Raw genomic sequence first — 18,215 nt, forward strand, 5'->3', positions numbered from 1 at the left:
GGATGCTGGGGCCAAACTATACCTGACTGATTCCTGGCTCTGAAAGTCAGATACCCTCGCTATATCCATTTGTCTCTCAATATCCTCTGTTCTCTGTTTAATGAGCTTCCTAGCTGTCTCCAAACTTTGAGTAAGCAAGGCAGACTGATCAGGGCCCAAGGCAATCATCTTTTGGTTCAGAGCACACTTCCAGGTCGACTGATAGGAATCCTCTAATACTAAGCGGCTCAGCCCGGTGTCTGAGGAAAAAACCCTCAGCCAATAAAACAGCGCCATTTGCCAACATCTGGCCTCAACTTTAATGAGACCCACCTCCAATCTGAGCCTCGCATTAGAGGTGCACTTGGGTGTCTGAAATATTGCTCTCAAGAACTTAGACTGCACCACTTCTAGTGCGGACAGATCTGGGTAAGGACCTAATTAGGCACCATACAGTAACCGTGCCAATGGTTTTGCTTGAAAAAGTTTTAGGGTCGCGGGGATAAAATGCCCTCCCCTGGTTCTGTAGAACCACAAAATAGCTCGGGCATTGTTTTGGGCAGTCTGGGCCCACTGAAGGGGGTTAAAATAGAATATGATTAACAAGAGGCTTCTGAGCCCCTGCAAGCAGGAACGCAAATACTCACTGGTGCCATCCCAGCAAATAACTAGTCACAGAGCTTTAAAGGTGGGAGAGAAGGGCAACTAGTGGAAGCCTGGGTACTCAAAACAGTACAGCAGTGAGTTTTATTGCAAGCAGCAGTGTGCTGAAGAGGCAGGGCAGGAATATTTTAAGTAAATGTGATTAGAGAGAAGCAAATCTATTTAAAGACGATATCATGTGGTACATTTATTTATTTTTATTTTTGCACTTGGATCCTGCTCTTCCGAGGAGCTCAGAGGTGTTGTGTTGTGTTATTTATATATTTATATATATATAATATTATATATAAACAATTTTATACTCAGAGGAGTACATGGTTATTTTTATGCAGTAGGGAGAAACTGTTTTTCTATCAAGGGACTGGGAGAGAGAGCACATTAGATATCTGTACTGGCCATACAAAATGTAGTCTCCTGTGATCAAATGTTCCTTGCATGAAACATCTATGGCTCCTGCTCATAATGGTTTGAATTGCATACCCCTACTACTGTAGAATTTTTCATTCCTTTGACATCTTCCCTATTTGAAAATGAGATTGGCACTAGATACATATGCAAAGTAAACTTATGAACATAAGGGTGGCTTTTAACTTATCTGCTTCTCAGATTGTGGGTTTGATGACTGATATAACCTAGTGTAACCTAGTTACAGTAGAAACTAGAGTAATCCAAATGGGCGTGTATTAGTCAGCTTAGTCTCTGGCAGCTTTTACCTTCTGCTTTTCCAACTGCTTCAGTAGGCAAAATAGTTTTTTATTATCCTATTTATACTGCCTGATAGGTGCATTTCTAGGCAGTATACACACATGAGAGCACTTTCAAATGCTCATCCCACAAAGTCTTCCAAGGTTCTCCTTTCACCCTCCTTTGAGGGATACTAAGAGCATGGTAGAATGAGGATGTGGCCATAGCTCAGTGGTAGAGTATCTGCTTTGCATGCTGGAGGTCCCAGGTACAATCCCTGGAATCTTCAGGTAAGGTTGGGAAAGATGTCTGCCTGAAACCAAGTTAGGCATTGTCTGTCTAGTCCTTTTAATTTTAATTGGAACTGTTGAGTAACTTTCCTTGTCAGCCAGTGTAGACTCATCTGAGCTAGATGGACCAGTGGTCTGATTCAGTATAAGGCAGCTTCTGTGTTCCTATGTAACAGAAGCAGCTCAAGTGTTGTCACCCAGACCCTTCTGGAAATCTTAATCTTCGAACACAAGGGTTCCCAACAAGGGGGTACTATAGTATTCCAGGAGTCCCGCTTCCCTACACCATAGCCACAATATTTGTTCCCCAGCTGAAGATCACCAGATTGAAGTTGACACATGCTCAGTGATGTGTTCACTTCAGATGGGGAGGGTGAAGACCCTCTTCCTGATTGGCTAGTAATGTGCTAAAGCTCAATGTACCCTTTCCCTGAGTCTGACTGACAGGCTTCAGAAAATGAACGCACTGCACTCCTGTTGAAATTAATTAAGAGCCATAGCAGTGGGAAAGCTACCATTTGGAGTATCGCTCATCTTGCCATTGAAGTTCTCCTCTTAAACTTCAAAGGAGCCCTAAGCCCCTACACCAGAGCACAAGCGCTCCGTTAACCTCATTTTTTTGGTCATTTGTTGCCATGGCGTGCGGCGACAGATGAGTAGACCCCCCCGGGCTCGGAGGTCTGTCCAGGTATTTAGAAGATACTGTGCTCTCCTAAAGTAAATTTGTCCCATTATTTTCAAGAAGACTGCTTATGGGTAAGTGTGGATGTGAGCCAGTGACTGTAATAGCCTCTTCCCCTAATTGTAACACTTAAATTAGTGTTTTAATGTATACTAGCTGGGCCGGGTGCAGAGCATCTGCGCCTCTAGCTGCCTGCCCTGCCGCTGCCTTCCCCACCACCCACCACCCCACTTGCCCAGCTTCTTCCTTCTCCTCCTACTGGCCTGCTTGCCGGCTGGCAGCCATCACCACCTCCTTCCCGGCCGCTGTCACTGCCGTTTTGTCCGCACGGCACACAGCCCACCGCCATTTTGTCGTCTTGCTTGTCCTGCCACCAGCCAGCCGGCCACAGTTTTCTTTGGCCATCGCTGCCACCACCACTTTTTTCTGTCCCACCCAGCCCGTGGCTAGCCTATCCCAGCGTTTCTCAATGTTTTTGGAGTCATGGACTGGTACATTATTCATGTGCAGTTTCCTGGACCAGCAGTTAGTAAGGGGGCTGCCCCCCTCACCCCCATCCCCAGGCACCCCCCAAAAAACTATTTCAGGCAGCTCTCCGGAGCTCATTTCCAGGCAGTCCTCGCTGCTGGATAATGTTCATTTCGAGGAAGTGAAATGAACATTATCCAGCAGCGAGGGCTGCCTGGAAACGAGCTCTGGAGAGCTCCCAGTGGCCCCTGCCGGCCCGAAATTTTTTATTGGGGGTGTGTTATTTTTATTAGTGATGCCTCACGGACTGGTACCCAATGCCGTGCGGACCGGTGGTTGAGAAACACTGTTCTATCTGGCAGCTCTCCAAACTCTCGCAAGAGCCACCACACGTGGGATTAGCCACAGGTATGCCTTAGAGAATTAAGTATATAGAAGATGCTAGTAAAATGGCCTTGCTGTTTGCAGGCAAGTTTTACTACTAAGTCCAGACTTTGTGTTTGTGTAAAAGTACCTGAGAAAACTACAAAACCCCAGCCCTGCCCTACCCAGCACTAACCCTAACGCTATCACTATCCCATGCCTTTCCAGTGGGAGAGTTTCCCCACATTTTCTGGGAACTTAATGAATTTTTCTGAGGCTTTCCATTTTTTTGGAGGTCTGGGCAAGGTCTGGAATCTGCCTGCTAAAACAGCATGTTTCTATCTTTTGTGGTTTGGTTTGTGAGTTTCATGTCAGTCAGTTGCCCAGATGTATATACATAAAGACAAACTTAAATGGTAGCGTTAGGGAGACAGGCTACCCTAGTCACTGGCTTACATCCAGATGGTTGCTCATAAACAGTCTTATTGAAATTAATGGGACATGTTTACATGTGTTTGTGTGTTTATATAGTAAGTAATCTTTAGTAAGTAAGTTACAGACCAGAAAAATCACAAGTGTATTTATATATTCACTCAATAGAGTACCTGAGCTGAAGGTGTGTGCAGCATAAGGGGCACACTGTTAAAACAGGAGCTCTCAACCCTTTAACAAGAGTGGGCGGAAAGGATTTAGCTGAAGAAATGTTGAGGCGCTTCACACGATTGCTGTGAAGCACCTCAGTGTGGTCTGCGGGGAGAGCGGGCTTAGCCTTCTCTCCCTGCAGACGAGCAGCTGCTCTTAGCTGGGCGGCCAAACAGCTGCCAGCTCCATCACGGAGCCGGCAGGGGCTGTGGGGATCAGGAGCCACACAGCCCCCAGAAGTTCCAGGATGCCCCGCACGCTCGCGCGGGGCATCTTGGACAGATCCCCGAGCCCCCTTCCTGTCGGGGGTCTACTCATGTGTTTGTCATTTGTCGCACCGCGGCGACAAATGAGCAAAAAAATGAGGTTAACGGAGCGCTTGTGCTCTGGCGTAGGGGCTTAGGGCTCCTTTGAAGCTTGAGAGGAGAACTTCAGTGGCAAGAGGAGCAATAGTCCAAATGATAGCTTTCCCACCACTATGGCTCTTAAAGTGCTAGATGTGTTCTAGGGCATATTTGCAGCTCACATGAAGTGATGGTGAAGCTGTGAAACTTCACAAGCTGTGAAACTTGTGTAACCTAGAATATGCCTTGGAATCCTCTACAATACCTAGAGATTCCGCAGCAAACTCAGAAGTGGCAGCAAATGTAAAAAATATTTCCTGAGTGGAAAGCATTTGAAAACTATTGCTATAGACCAAAAGAAAAGTACAGACTAAAAATAGGGATGTGCATGGAACCAATTTGGAGGCCCTTTATGGGCCTCCGAACCGATCCAAACGACCGGCGGTTCTGCCGGTTCAAAGGTGGGAGGGCACACCTTTAAGGACAGGGAAGGGTGCCCTTACCCCTCCCGCCGTGTTTCCCCTGCCGGCACTCAATTTAAAAAGTCTCCCATCAGGGTGGCAGCATACCTCCCTGCCACCTTGGTGTCCTTGGCTGATAGTAAGAGGAAGCAACCAGTGTGCATGCGAACGTGACCAACGTGTACCGGGTACTTCCTTTTATTTCCGGCTGAGGACGACACGGGGGTGGCAGGGAGGTACGCTACCGCCCCAACGGAGACTTTTTAAATGGAGCTGGGTGGGGGGATAAGAGCACCCTCCCCCACCCTTAAAGGTATGCCCCCTCTTCGAACCACCCCCAGCAGGTTCTGTGAACATCCCTAACTAAAAATACTCAAGTTTTCTAAGACTAAGTAACATTTTGTTTAAATGATGGCAGAGAGTGCATATATACCAAACCCTCTAGAACTAACACCAGCTACAAGGAACCCAGGATCCATTGCTTTGTCAGTCAGGGACTTTTCAGAACCAACTGTTGGTACACATCTGGCCAATTGTTCCAAATTATTACTGTCCTTAAAAAGGCCTCCCATGCCATGCCCCTTCTCTGTGCTTGCTTTCCTGGTCTTAGTTTAGGAGCTCAACAATCATTATACTGAAAACGTTTTTCCTCCGCCTTTCTGGGAGGCAAAAGTCTAATCTATACATGTTTCTTTGCAGATCGGCGACAGTGGTGTGCAATTATAATTCTTTTCGTCATCCTGCTGGTGGTGCTTATCCTGTTTTTTGTGCTGTGACAGAGTGGAGCTCAGATACTCTCCTAACTCTCCTAACTCCCTTCTTTTTGAAAGCCCAGACACTGTTTTGTCCATCAGAGAGAATTCCCATCATAGAAAGCCTGTCCTGTGCGCTTGATACTGTGATCTACTATGGACGGACACCTGTGGCATGATGCGCTCTCTCTCTCTCTTTCTCTCATGGCTCTTCTGCTTATTATCCTCATCAACTGCCAGAGGAAAAAAAGGAAGACTAACAAATGCCCAAACTCTGCTGTAATAGAAAGCAACTCCTGTGGAATTCAGCTGTTGTTGTTTTGTGCTTCTCTGTAAGAGAGGAGATTTAGAATGGAAGAAACTAACATCTGGTCACATTTTGATCCTGTGCAGGTATGAACCACATTCAGGAAGCCAGCCAGAATCTTTTCTTCTGCTTGTCAAAACAGGACTCTTGGCAATGTTAAAAACCAGCATGCATGCGCGCACACACCTCTCCCAGGAAAGTATTCTGCCTACAGGATTCCTTTCACAGGCCAGCTATTCAGCTGCCCTGCACCTAATTGTGGATCCTTAAAATAATAGAAAGGGCTAGCAAAGGCAGCCCCTAAATTTACACTGCAGATCTTTCAATTTTCCTCCAGAATAGCATTGTTCAATTGAACTGCCCAGGGTAAATGCCTCTGTGCACCCCGCAGCTAAAATGCTAAATAACTACATAGAAAAATGCATGGAAGGGGGAGAGTTGTTCAAACAAAATAATGTGAATCTCTGTGAATCTTGAGAGCACAGACCATTGCAAATGCAAACACAACACACCCTTGTTTTGCTCTAGTCTTGCTCCTGGGCTGGTAGTATTGATATCCATTCAGTAAAGCAGACCTGGCTCTAATATGCTTGGATGAACTTTGAGCAAATCTTGCTGTGTGTGGTTGGACTGGAATCATACAGCGTTGTCCTACCTCAGGCAGCGTTATCATTGGACTCCGATTTTCAGAGCTTTAACCTTTATTTTACTGCACTGCAAAGCAGGAAGCTAGCAAACACACTGTAGCTAAAGTCTTGACTGCTTTATTTTTGTTGTTGTTAAATATGTTTGGCTTCTGAGAAGAGAAGCTCACCCATAGGGGATTTGTTCCTCTCATTTTCTGCTGCTTCTGTTTGAGCTGGCATCATCAGATCTAACGAGTTGAGGCTTCTGGTCCTATATGTATGTTCTGTGCATATTAAAGGAACATGATGCACTTCACTTGATGCACAAACATAATATAGGAGGTCTTGAGTGGTGCTGTCCCTTTAACATGCTAGAAATGTTAAATAATGGTGCAAAGTCACAACAGAATATGGAAGCCAATAATTCATAATCATTCCAACCCTGTGATAAACTAGAATAGCTTTTCAACTGTTTTAAGTCTGACTTGTCACTTTGATAGTGTGATGAAATTATGTGCTAATAAACAGAACCCTGCTTTGCCCTGGAAACCTGACCCACAACTCTGAGGGAGCTGTCAAAGGGTTGTAGAGGAAGTCCCCCAAGCCCTCTACTGTAGCATATAGGAGGCTTGTCTTGATCTCTGCTGAAAGCCAGCTTCTCTTATGAGAGAGATTTCACATCCCGTGTTGTGTGGGGTAGACTTTAAGGTGACCCATTGTGGACTCTTCCTCTTTAATGAAGGTTTATTAAGCCATGTGGGTTCCACTAGGTTCCAGCTTTCCAGCTGTTGAAGAAGTACAGTAAGTACGGTTTACCACTGAAATCATTGAGCTGAAGTATCTCTTAGTTTGGATATAAAAGTCTCTGAACCAATGTTGGCACTGGAGAAAGGTCTTCTCCATTTGAATCAGGCTGTTCACATAATGTTTGGAGCTATCACACCATCGCCTGGTTATTTTGAAAAAACCAGATACCATCTTTTAAGGCAGAGCATTTAAGGAAACATGCCAGTGATAATCTCTGTGTGATTCCATATTACCAACTCTTTGGTAATTATTCTCCTTGTGGGGAAACTAGCAAGAGTTCCTGGTTTACTTCAAAAGACTCTTTTAAAGGGATGATTACTAACATTTCATCCAGATACTTTAGCCTGAAAGTTGAAACAGCTGCTATTCAGTTGTAGCATACATAAGCAAAACAAGCTACGTGGATTTCTTCTCCCAATTTCTTACAGCCAGAGAGAGACTGTGCTTCACCCCTCCACCCTGTCCTTGATAAAAGCCCCCCCAAAGCAGAAGCCAATCAGGGCCCAGAATCAGGCTGAGCCTTGGATCTGAGGGAGGGGAGTCGGGGCATTTGGCTTGCAAAGCACTTCACTGCTTATACTCTCTAGTTTTGCAAGGCCCCTTGATGTGAGATTGTTTTTAATGATGTTGTCTTTGCTCAACTGACGATGTGGGGAGGCCTAGACCCGAGGTTCCCAGTTGTTTATGCCAGATCTTGAGTGGAGGCCCTCCCATCCCCCGCACTATTTACTTCCAAGATGGAAACCTTGATTTTCCACACCCTGCTGGGTGTAGCCTGCTTGCACAGCTGGGATCAATTTAGGTCCCCTGCTTTTCATCTCTTGTTGAAACTGTTGGTTCACAGGCATGTGAAGGAGCCAGACTTCTGCAGTTTCCTCCCAAACATATGGCTCTTCTCTCCCCTTCCCTCCCTCTAGGGCTTTTTAGATGGACTAGTCCTAGGCAAAGGGCCTCTGGCCTCTCTTCAGCTCCGATTTGTTTACACATTTAAGAAGGGAATCCAAAGCTGACAGAATTGGACCTTGGCAAAGCTAGAGTATCTTGACTCGCCTATCTCAACTGGAGCTGTGCTCGTGTAAATATCAGGGTTGGTCATCTGTGGTGGGTAGCGTATACACAGTGATGAGTGATCTAAGATATAACTGAGCTATCCAGCAATTCCTTCTTTGGCTCTACAAGGGTGGTGGTCCTCTTAGGGAAAGCTCTGATTCTTTAGTGTAATCATTTTCAAACTGTCCTGGGATTCCTTGAAAGTTTAGAAGAGGCTCTTCAATTAAAAGATCAGTAATGGATGACAAGGTCAGATTAAAGAGTTGGATCACCATTACTACTCTTCCCCAGCAATACACAATTATAGGGGGAGTGGCCTAGGGCCTACTTTTAGTTCATATAGCTGGCCATAAAGTTTAGCAAGCCTGACTTGTACCCCACATTCTCTGAATGTGTGCCTTAGCAACTTCTACCATGTGGCAACTTCCACCTTGACACAAAAGTTTATGTAGGAAGGGATTTCCTGAAGGCAGAAATTTTGAAAACCATGGCTTCACCGTGAAGGCATGCTTTTTTTCATCCCCCCCTTAACATCTCGGCCCACCCAAGAGAGGGAGATCAAGCTCTCCACTCCAACTGCTTCCATTTTACAGAAAAGCTGCTTTGTACACGACACTTTTAAATACCTGATGTTGAAAGCCTGGCAGGGCCCTCAGTGCTTTGGCTTTAAAGCCAAAGTGTGCTTAGCTATCCTTTACTTACAATTTCACTCTTTAGGTAAAATGTTTGTTCACTAGTAAAGATTTTACCCAGGATTTTATTTTAGCTGACTATAGCATAGATCCTCTTAAGTGTATTTTAAAATGTTCTATAAATATTTTTAATATTTTCAGTGAACTCCCTACACTCCACTTCCTAAGAGTGTCAATACTGTAGTGCTCTCAAGTGAATTGTACGGTTTCCCCTCTTAAGTCTTGCTTTTATTTAATCCACCCCCAACTCACCAATGTTGCTAAGTGTTGAACTAACAAAAGCCTCTGTGGCTGTGAATGACTGGCTTTTTAGTAACAAAGGGGACTTTTGTATGTGTGGACAATTCTGGCGTGGCTGCTACTTCAGAACAAGCAAAGCTTTTGTTTTGAACTAAATTCCATGAAACAATTAATTTTTGACATGGAGCTTGAAACTTGCTTTCAGAAACAAAAGGTAGCCTTTTCCCCTCCATGGCCACTGCAGAGGAAGGAAAACGCTTCATTGCTGCAGGTGTTTCCAGCATAGGTCAGTCATCGACTTAAAAAAAATTTAGAAATGACAGAACAGCTGACCCATCCCCCTTTCATACGAAGCTGTTGGTTTTAGTATCCTGCCAAGTTTTGTATGTGCCTTATTGAGAGTTGAGCAACGTATTGCTAGTGAAATGATTTTGGTAAAATTGAGGGAGTTCTAGGGATAGTCATCTATTTCCAAACGGTGTGTCGAGGCACACATCTGATAACAAGCAGGCAGCTGCCCTTCCATTCGGTCTTGTTTTCTCCTCTCACACTGTTGTCCTTATTCATCTCAAACACTGTACCATTGTTCTGCAGTATTCCTTTACATGTATCAAGGAACTCCAGCAGCCATAGACCTATGTGCTAGCAGCATTAGTGGGCAGCATCTGCTGATACTTGTAACAAACAGCAGAGCAAGCCTGTTCCTAGCTGTATCTAAGCATTCTGTGGTCGTCTTATAAAGATGAAGTTTATAAACTTCTGAATGAATGAATGAATGAATGAATAAATGTATAAAAATTCTAGCCAAATTACTTTCTTTTCTACAGCTATTCCTGTTTAAGTAGTCAATTCTGTCCTCTCTTCATGAAGGCCTTTTAAAATGCCCTGAAAGAAAAGCAGTCTAAACTCAAGTCAACTGGACTCAATCAGAATTGACCAGGTTCTAGGAACAACTGGAAAAAGGAGGAGGATGCTGAGAATTCCCTCCTCCTCAACTCCCAAGTTCTAGGAGCAGCTGTACCTATGTGGTGACGACACACAGACTGGGCTGCCCAGGGTAAAGAAGTTGCTTATGAGTAGGGACAGAAAGATAGAGAAGGGGCTCACGCACTTATAGTCATATATAGGAGGGAATTTTGACAGGTGCAACTTGTCTTGCAGAGATGAGAAAAGCAGTACCTCTTGAGAGCTGGTGTGGTATAATGGCTAAGCACAGAAATCGTGAAGTCTCCAGCTCAAATATCTAAGCCACAAATACACTAGATGGCCTTAAACCAACCACAGCCTCAGCCTCCCATCTCTGCAATTTGGAGATTGCAAGGAAAAGTGCTGCTCTTCCCCACTCACCCACCTCTACATCTGCCTGATCAGTATCTTCTAGATGAAGAGAAGCAAACTTAAAGCAGTCAGAGGCTTGGTCCTCTTTCCCCTCCCCCCTCACCTGAAAAGGGGTGGGGGTCACTATTTGTACTCGTCCATTTATTTCCTGTGTAGATTTTCTGGGAGTCTATTATTTGGGCATTAATATTCTCTTACATTTATATGGCAAATTAATTAGTTATGGTGGTTATGGAACCTGGATGTGGTGCTGTTTAATCTAACTCGTATACTGTCTGACTCATGTACCATTTAGCCTGATTGATCTATTTCAGATCTGCTAATCCAAATGGAAAAATAACCACAGTAAACATATACTGTGCTTACTATTTTAGTTGCAACAAGAATTCATTCTCCTCCCAAAAGATATGTGGGGAAGAGGTCCCTTCTTCTGGAAAGAGAACTCTTTAGGCAGTTACCTGTCTACATCATTTGGGCATCAGGTTATGAATTGGTTAGCAGTGAATTTAAACCTTGAATAAGAAATATCTGCAGTCCATCTCTGAAATTTACTGTGAAGGTAATTTGTAGCCAACATTTTTAATGAAACAATGTGGTGGTGATTTGAATAGAAGACTAGTCATGGGACCACAACACAGATCCTAGGTGAAAACAAACATCAAGGGATGGGGAATGAATTTAGCAGTGCAACTAAAGTAGTGCCATTCTGAAATGTTGTAAATTGCTGCTTCCTATTCTTGCTGTTGGAATCATGTTACGGCTGTATATAAAAAAGGGTATTGTTACAAGTATTAAAAGTGAAGATTGACTTACCGTCTGTGGAGTTTTGCTTGTGTTTCACCTGGTGAGGCTTTTGCAGCTACTGTAAAGGCTTGAGAATAAGCTTCCTTTGGTTCACTTTTGCTCCAAATCCAAACACTTAAGGGGACAGACTATAAGCACTCATACTCCTATCTGCAGTACTATCACAGTTTATACCCACACTTATTCTGGAAAATAATATTTTTATCCGACTCTTTTGTAACGTGTATGCTTCTCCTCGCTCCACCATAGTTTTGTTCTTACAACCATTTTGTGGGCTAGATCAGACTGAGCTGGGCCTGAGATCTGCTCCCCATTAGTTTATGGTTGAATCTGGATTTGAACGTCTTTTCCCAGACCAAACAGAAGTGAATTGCATTAGAAGATTATTAGTTCCAGTGAGCTCAAGGACACAGGAAATATAATCATTGAGAGAAAACACACATTGGACCTTATTAAGCCCATCCACCCATTGCTTTATATCACAGCAGGGTCCCTATCAAGTAGGATCCTATCAGTGTGGCCATCTAGGTGGCAGAACTGGGAGCCACTGTGGTGTAGTGCTGGACTAGGACTGGGGAGACCCGAGTTCAGATTCCCATTCAGCCATGATGCTAGCTGGGTGACTCTGGGCCAGTCACTTCTCTTTCAGCCTAACCTACTTCACAGAGTTGTTGTGAGGAGAAACTTAAGCATGTAGTACACCACTCTGGGCTCCTTAGAGTAAGAGCGGGATATAAAATGTAAATAATAACTGCTACACGGCAAGGGAAGAAGCAGCTGGGAGCAGAAACCCATTGCCACCTGCAGCTCCTGGAAGCTATGTCAGGTTTGTGTCACCAGGTTTCCCATGGAGCATGCTGCAGGGGAGAGAAATGGAGGACAGGAGTGTCATTGTTCTGAACATGGGCAGAGCAATGTAGGCTGGGGTCCCTCTCAAAACACTTCAGAGCTGCTCCACATTTTACACAGCACCGTGAGTATATCGATGGTTGACTGACATGAAGGAGGAATCACATTATAAATACTTATTGATCTATGTACAACCCACACCAAGGAGCCCATAACTGGCTGTAATTCCTTGATGCATTTCCACTCTGGGTTGGTGGTGGTTATGGTGAACTTGGGTGAAGAAGCTATATCTTGTCAAACACCAATGTACCCATGGTACCACAGAGTGAGCAAAAACCTGCCAAGGTGATCCACCCTTGCCTGAAGGAGGCAGGCATTAGGCCCCTCCTTAAAAAGCCCTCATTGGATCCAGATGACTTAAGTAACTTTCGACCAGTTTCAAGCCTCCCCTTCTTGGGCAAGGTGTTGAAGAGTGTTGTGTTGTCTCAGCTCCAGGCAGTCCTGGATGAAGCTGATTACTTAGATCCTTTCCAGTCTGGCTTCCAACCTGGATATGGGACTGAAACTGCCTTGGTCATCCTGGTGGATGACCTACACCGGGAGAGTGATTCTGTTGATCCTCCTGGACCTCTCAGGAGCTTTTGATACCATTGATCATGGTATCCTTCTGGGATGTCTGTCTCTCTGGGTTGGGACTTAGAGGCACAGTCATACGGTGGCTACTTGGAGAGTCTTACTCAGAAGGTGGTGCTGGTGTGTGTGGGGGGGGTGCCTGCTGCACCCCTTGGTCTATGGGGTGGCACAGGGATCTATTTTGTCCCCCATTCTGTTTAACATTTACATGAAACCCCTGGAAGAGGTCATCCGTGGGTGTGGGCTGCAGTGCCATCAATATGCTGATAACATCCAGCTCTACCTATCTGTAGTCAGTAGACACCAGGGAAGCAGTGGATGTTCTGAACCAGGGCTTGGTGGCTGTTCTGAACTGGACAAGCTGAAACGTAACCTAGATAAGTCGGAAGTGTTATGGGTCAGTAAAACTGATCATCCAAGTAATGAGCTAAATCTGGTCTTGGACAGGGTCACACTCCCTCTGAAAGACAAAGTCTGCAGCTTGGGGGTGCTTCTGGACCCAACATTGTCCTTGGAGGTGCAGGTGATGGCTGTGTGCAGAACTGCCTCTTACCAACTATGGCTGGTACGCCAGCAGCGATCCTACTTGGAGAAGTTGGACCTGACCTCAATCACTCACAGGACTAGGAATGGAGGTCATCCTACACCTTCATACCTTTTTCACACAGCGCACAATTAATCTCTGGAATTATTTGCCATGGGATGTGACGACGGCCACTAGGTTGAATGGCTTTAAAAGGGGTTTAGTCACATGATCAGAGGCTAGGTCTATCAATAGCTATGAGTCTGATGGTTATAGGCCACCTCCAGCCTGAGGCACGATGCCTCTCAACACCAGTTGCAGGGGAGCAACAGCAGGAGAGAGGGCGCACACATACTGCCTGTGGGCTCCCCAGAGGCATCTGGTGGGCCACCCTGTGAAACAGGATACTGGACTAGATAGGCCTTAGGCCTGATCCAGCAGGGCTTTTCTTATGTACGTACTGGGTGGTTAAGGATGGTGGCAGTTGTACAAAATGGGAAGCCACAGTTGGGAACCACTGTTACAAGCAATTACACGAGCCGATGTGCAAGGTCAAGGTGAGTGAGCGAAATGCATCTCTTTTCTTTTAAAAGTGTCTTTGTTTCTGTGCGCATGCACACACCTCCAGGTTTCTACTGCTTGCATTGCGCCAGCTGTTGCGGCGTTTTAAAAACAACAACAATCTCTCCTTAAAATATCCTGGTCCGTTGCTATTCCACCTGGAACATATCAGATATCCAAGGGTGAGGCTTTAAAGCGTCGTTGCTGCCGCAAATCTGACATGGCAGCGCTGCCCTTGCATCGGCCTGTGATTTCTTCAAGGGCAGTGAGCCAGCGCCTGCATTTGAGCAGGGCCACCCCCTCCTCGCAGGGCTTGGTTCGGCAGAAGCAGAGCGCCATTCAAGGGAAGAGGGAGTGGGAGGCATTTTTGTTCTAGTTCACAGGCTCTTTCCCGAGAAGAAAAGCTCCACAAGCAGCCAGGAGTGCGCCCTCCCCCCCCGCTCTCTTCTGGGAACAGCCGGGCAATCTGTCCAGACACCCTGGAGTCATTAGCATTGGAATATGCGCTTCTGGGGGCAAGAGAGAACAAAAGCCAAAGTTACTCATCCAGGGAGCAGGAGCAGCGCTGGGCGGCGCGGCGGGGCGGGGGAGGGGGCAGCTGGAAGAGCCGAGGCCAAGCTCGGGCTGGGCAGGTGGCTTCTTGGCTTGGCTGCCAGCCCAGAATGGTTTGGCAGAGAGAAGCCTGCTCCCCCTCCTGCTGCTGCTGCGCCCCTGCTCGCTTTTGTGCGGAGGGAAGCGGCTGGCAATTGGAGTCAGAAGCCTGCTCTCCTGCCCCCCTCAGGCCTTGACTGGCTCGGTGGAAAGGCTATGGGAAAAGCGAGCAAACGGGATGGAAGCGTCAGAGTGAAGCCGGAGGAGCAGCAAAACCCATCAGCCGCAAGGAACGGGTCAGTGCGACGTGACGGAAGAGAGAAGTCTCAAGACCCGTCTTCTTGACGGGAGGAACAGCGAGTGCTGGGGGGGCAAACCCTCCTGCATATGGCGAAGGGGTAGCCTTGTAGCCCTGTTCTCCTTTAAGGCGGGGGGGGGGAGCAGCTATAATTGAGCAGATGGGTTCAAAGAACCTGGGCACCCCAGCTCCACCCCTTCCTGTTTTCTTCCTCACTCCCCCTCACTCCAAGGGGCCGCTGGAGAGGATGAACAGGGGCCCCCTCTCCCCTCGCTATGCCCCTGCCTATAACCTTGCCTAACTTGCTCCCCCCCCCCCAAACAAACAAACAAAAACCCAGCAGCAACCAAAAAAGCCCAAACTACAGAGCAAGTAGCATGGTCGACCGTACAATTTGCACCAGATCGTCCTCCAGTGGTGTTTTCAGTACTAGGGCTGAGCCCTGGAAGACTTGGATAAAATAAGGTGGGGACAATGTTTTGTTCCTAACAGCACAGGCTCAACTAACCCCTACTGTGTTTGGTAGATGTGTTGTGCTTCCAGACTTATAGGCACAGAAACACCCAGTTCTGTATTAAGGTTATGCTGCTGAGCAAAATATTTATTTATTTGTTATTGTTGTTCAATTTCTACATCGCCCTTCCAAAAATGGCTCAGAGAAATAATAAATAAATAAGATGGATCCCTATCCTCAAAAGGCTCACACTCTAAAAAAGAAACACAAGATAAGACACCAGCAACAGTCACTGGAGGTACTGTGCTGGGGGTGGAGAGGGCCAAATACAGAATTCACTTCCCTGTGCACTGAGAAAATGCAACCTAGCCCCTCTAAACAACCTCTGAGGAAAGGAAAAAGGTCATGGCATTTTCCATGGTACTATATTGGTACTACTGTACCATTGTTAAAGTTTGTGCTAGTCCTCAGTATTAGACAGTGCCTCCTGAGAGCTGGCATAACAAGTCCTGCTAATCAGGACATCCCCAGTTCGAATGTCTGCCATGAACTGACTCAGTGGGGTCTTAGGCAAGTGGCATTGTATTTATCTATTGTTAAATTTTTATACCTCTTTTCATTAAAATCATCTCAAGGTGGTTTACAAAACATGTAAAACAATAAGACTATAAAACAGTTACACAATAAAAATATTAAATTGGAATATAAAAAAAACATACACTAGGGATTGCACGAACTGCAGTTCGAGTACTTTTTTGAGACATGGGACAGAGAACTTTAAGAAAAAGCATGATGCGCATTACTGCACATGTGCAGATGCCATGTGCGTGCTGGCACTGCATGGGGATTTATTGGGATGTGTGCTGCCTCAGCAGGAAGTGGCATGGGGCGGTGAAGAGCAGGTAGAGACATGCTCTCCTTAGAGTTCTCTGTCGCATTTCCCAAAAAATGCTTGAACTTTTTCTTCATGCACCTCCCTAACTTACCCAATAGGACCATAAAATACATAGCAGCAGCTACAACAAAAACAACACTCATATAAAAGCCTGGGTAAAAAGCCAAGATTTCACTTGCTTTCTAAAAACTGTGATGGAGATTTATTGTACCATGTATTTCTTTTCTGATGGTTCCTGCTATGTAAATCACTTTGGGAAATTCTGTTGTTGAAAAGCAATATCTAATCTAAATAAATGAACAACAACAACAATAATCTACAGTTATTATTATTTTACTACTACTACTACTACTACTACTACTATTACTACTAAGCAGCAGTAGCAGCTCAGAGGTACTCCTAAAATACTGCTTTGTCTTTGTTTTTTTAAAAAGGGACATGGGAACAAATGAGGGAGTAGTTGCTACAAGATTGAAGAGATTTTCCCCCAAAGCCTTACACCTCCGATGTGTGTTTACTTACTTCCTCAATGGGTTTTCCTATTTACATCACACCATCTATGTGAGTAAAGTGTTCATGTTTTTCAAATTGGTTGATGATGCCGTAGAGCTTATACGATCTCTTTTTATAGGGAATCCAACAACACCACACCATTGCCTTACAGAAGTGCCCTAACATGATGCAATGAAAAAGTGGGGGAATCAATTATTCAGCACAGAAACTCCATATCCCCCAGTTCTTGCTTGGTTTTGCTTTATGAGAACTGGTAAACCTTAGAAGAATCACAAGGAAATTTCTTCCAAGGGGAAACTGAGGACCAAATTAAACATCATGTTCGCCCCCTGGATACATCAATAGTTCTTGCTCATGACCTTCCATGTGGTGGGCATAAGTCACTTGGTTTTTAAAAAAATTATTGTCTCTCCTAGCCTGTCCGTTTAAAAGCCTCTTCTCCTATTCACTGGGCCTTATGCCTGCAGCATTGTTCATCTGTGCTGTATATCCCTGGCAGAAGCTGCAGATAGACCTGCCTGCTTATGGACTGATGCACAGAGTGAGACTGATTTAAAACATTAAATCCACCAGAGCACCAATCCAAGTAAACACACTAATTGGTGATATTCATTTGAGGGACTGGTGTGCTGAAATCCTTCCTTGTGCTATACACTCACCTTTGCGATCACTGCTGAATGAAGGCCAGGAGAAATAGTCACTTTTGATGGATCCAGTGCTACCATGCTGCAAACTTGCACCAAGCATCAGACTGCTCTAAACCAGGGATTCTCAATGTTGGGTCCCCAGATGTTGTTGGACTTCAGCTCCCATCATCCCCAACCAAAGGTACTGGGGCTGGGGATTATGGGAGTTGAAGTCCAATAACATCTGGGGACCCAACGTTGAGAATCCCTGCTCTAAACAATAGGCCTCTTCAGTCAACCATCAATTTTGCTGCAAAGTTGTCAGGTGCAGAGGAAAATAAAATCATATTTATTTACTCAAATGTTTTATACCATATAAAGCTATAAGAACTTCTTCCAAACAATGCTGGGAATTTTAATTTGGTGAAGGTGCTAATTCTCAGAGAACCTGAGCTTCCATCACTGAGCTACAATTCCCAAGGTTCTCAGAGAAGAGAATGACTGTTAAAACCAGTCCAAAGTGTTGGCAAAAAGACCCCAAGTCTCAGCTCAGTTAGTTACCTTTTCTACTCCTAGCTAAATAAATCCTATCTTCTCCCTTCAAGACAGGCTATTACACTGAATTAGGATACCTGGATCACATTCTTTCTGTTTTCATGGACTGGGCATAGCCTGGTTTTGCAGGGTGATGATCACACTTGTCTTGTGCTTCCTGGAGTAATTATTACTCCAGCATTCACACCTGCAATGCTGTTTTACAGCTAACTTGTCTAGATGCTGTAGTTTCCCCTGTTCTGCTTTCCTTCTGGTTTTCCCGATTCTGTTCTGCAGGCTGGAAATCCCTTACACTCTCTCAGTGAGCAAGTATGGAGGACACAGCCTTTCCTAAGACCAACTCTTTCCATCCTAAATGAGAACAGGGATGACAAAGGGCTGCAGTGCAGTGATCAGGTTAACAGATGAAGCACACTCAAAGGGTGTCTAGAATTAATCAGGCAGATTTTAAAAATCAAATTTAATTTATAACAACAACGATGATGATGATGATGATTGATGATGATGTAAATACTTACCAAAATC

The 18,215-nt window shown here is 45.2% G+C and overlaps 1 protein-coding gene across 2 annotated transcripts in view; it reads left to right on the top strand.

The window, feature by feature from the left end:
- STX6 (syntaxin 6) overlaps positions 1-11,201 on the top strand; it is a 32,353-nt gene extending 21,152 nt beyond the window's left edge. The window contains exon 7 of one of the 2 annotated variants that reach the window (XM_053247204.1): positions 5,276-11,201. In XM_053247204.1, coding sequence (XP_053103179.1) covers positions 5,276-5,507 — 232 coding nt within the window. In that variant the 3' untranslated portion in view covers positions 5,508-11,201. The remainder of the gene's footprint in view (positions 1-5,275) is intronic. The other variant, XM_053247205.1, reaches the window with a different exon arrangement.
- The last annotated feature ends 7,014 nt before the right edge of the window (positions 11,202-18,215 follow it).

Source organism: Hemicordylus capensis, chromosome 4 (genome assembly GCF_027244095.1).
Source record: "Hemicordylus capensis ecotype Gifberg chromosome 4, rHemCap1.1.pri, whole genome shotgun sequence".
Classification (NCBI taxonomy): domain Eukaryota; kingdom Metazoa; phylum Chordata; class Lepidosauria; order Squamata; family Cordylidae; genus Hemicordylus; species Hemicordylus capensis.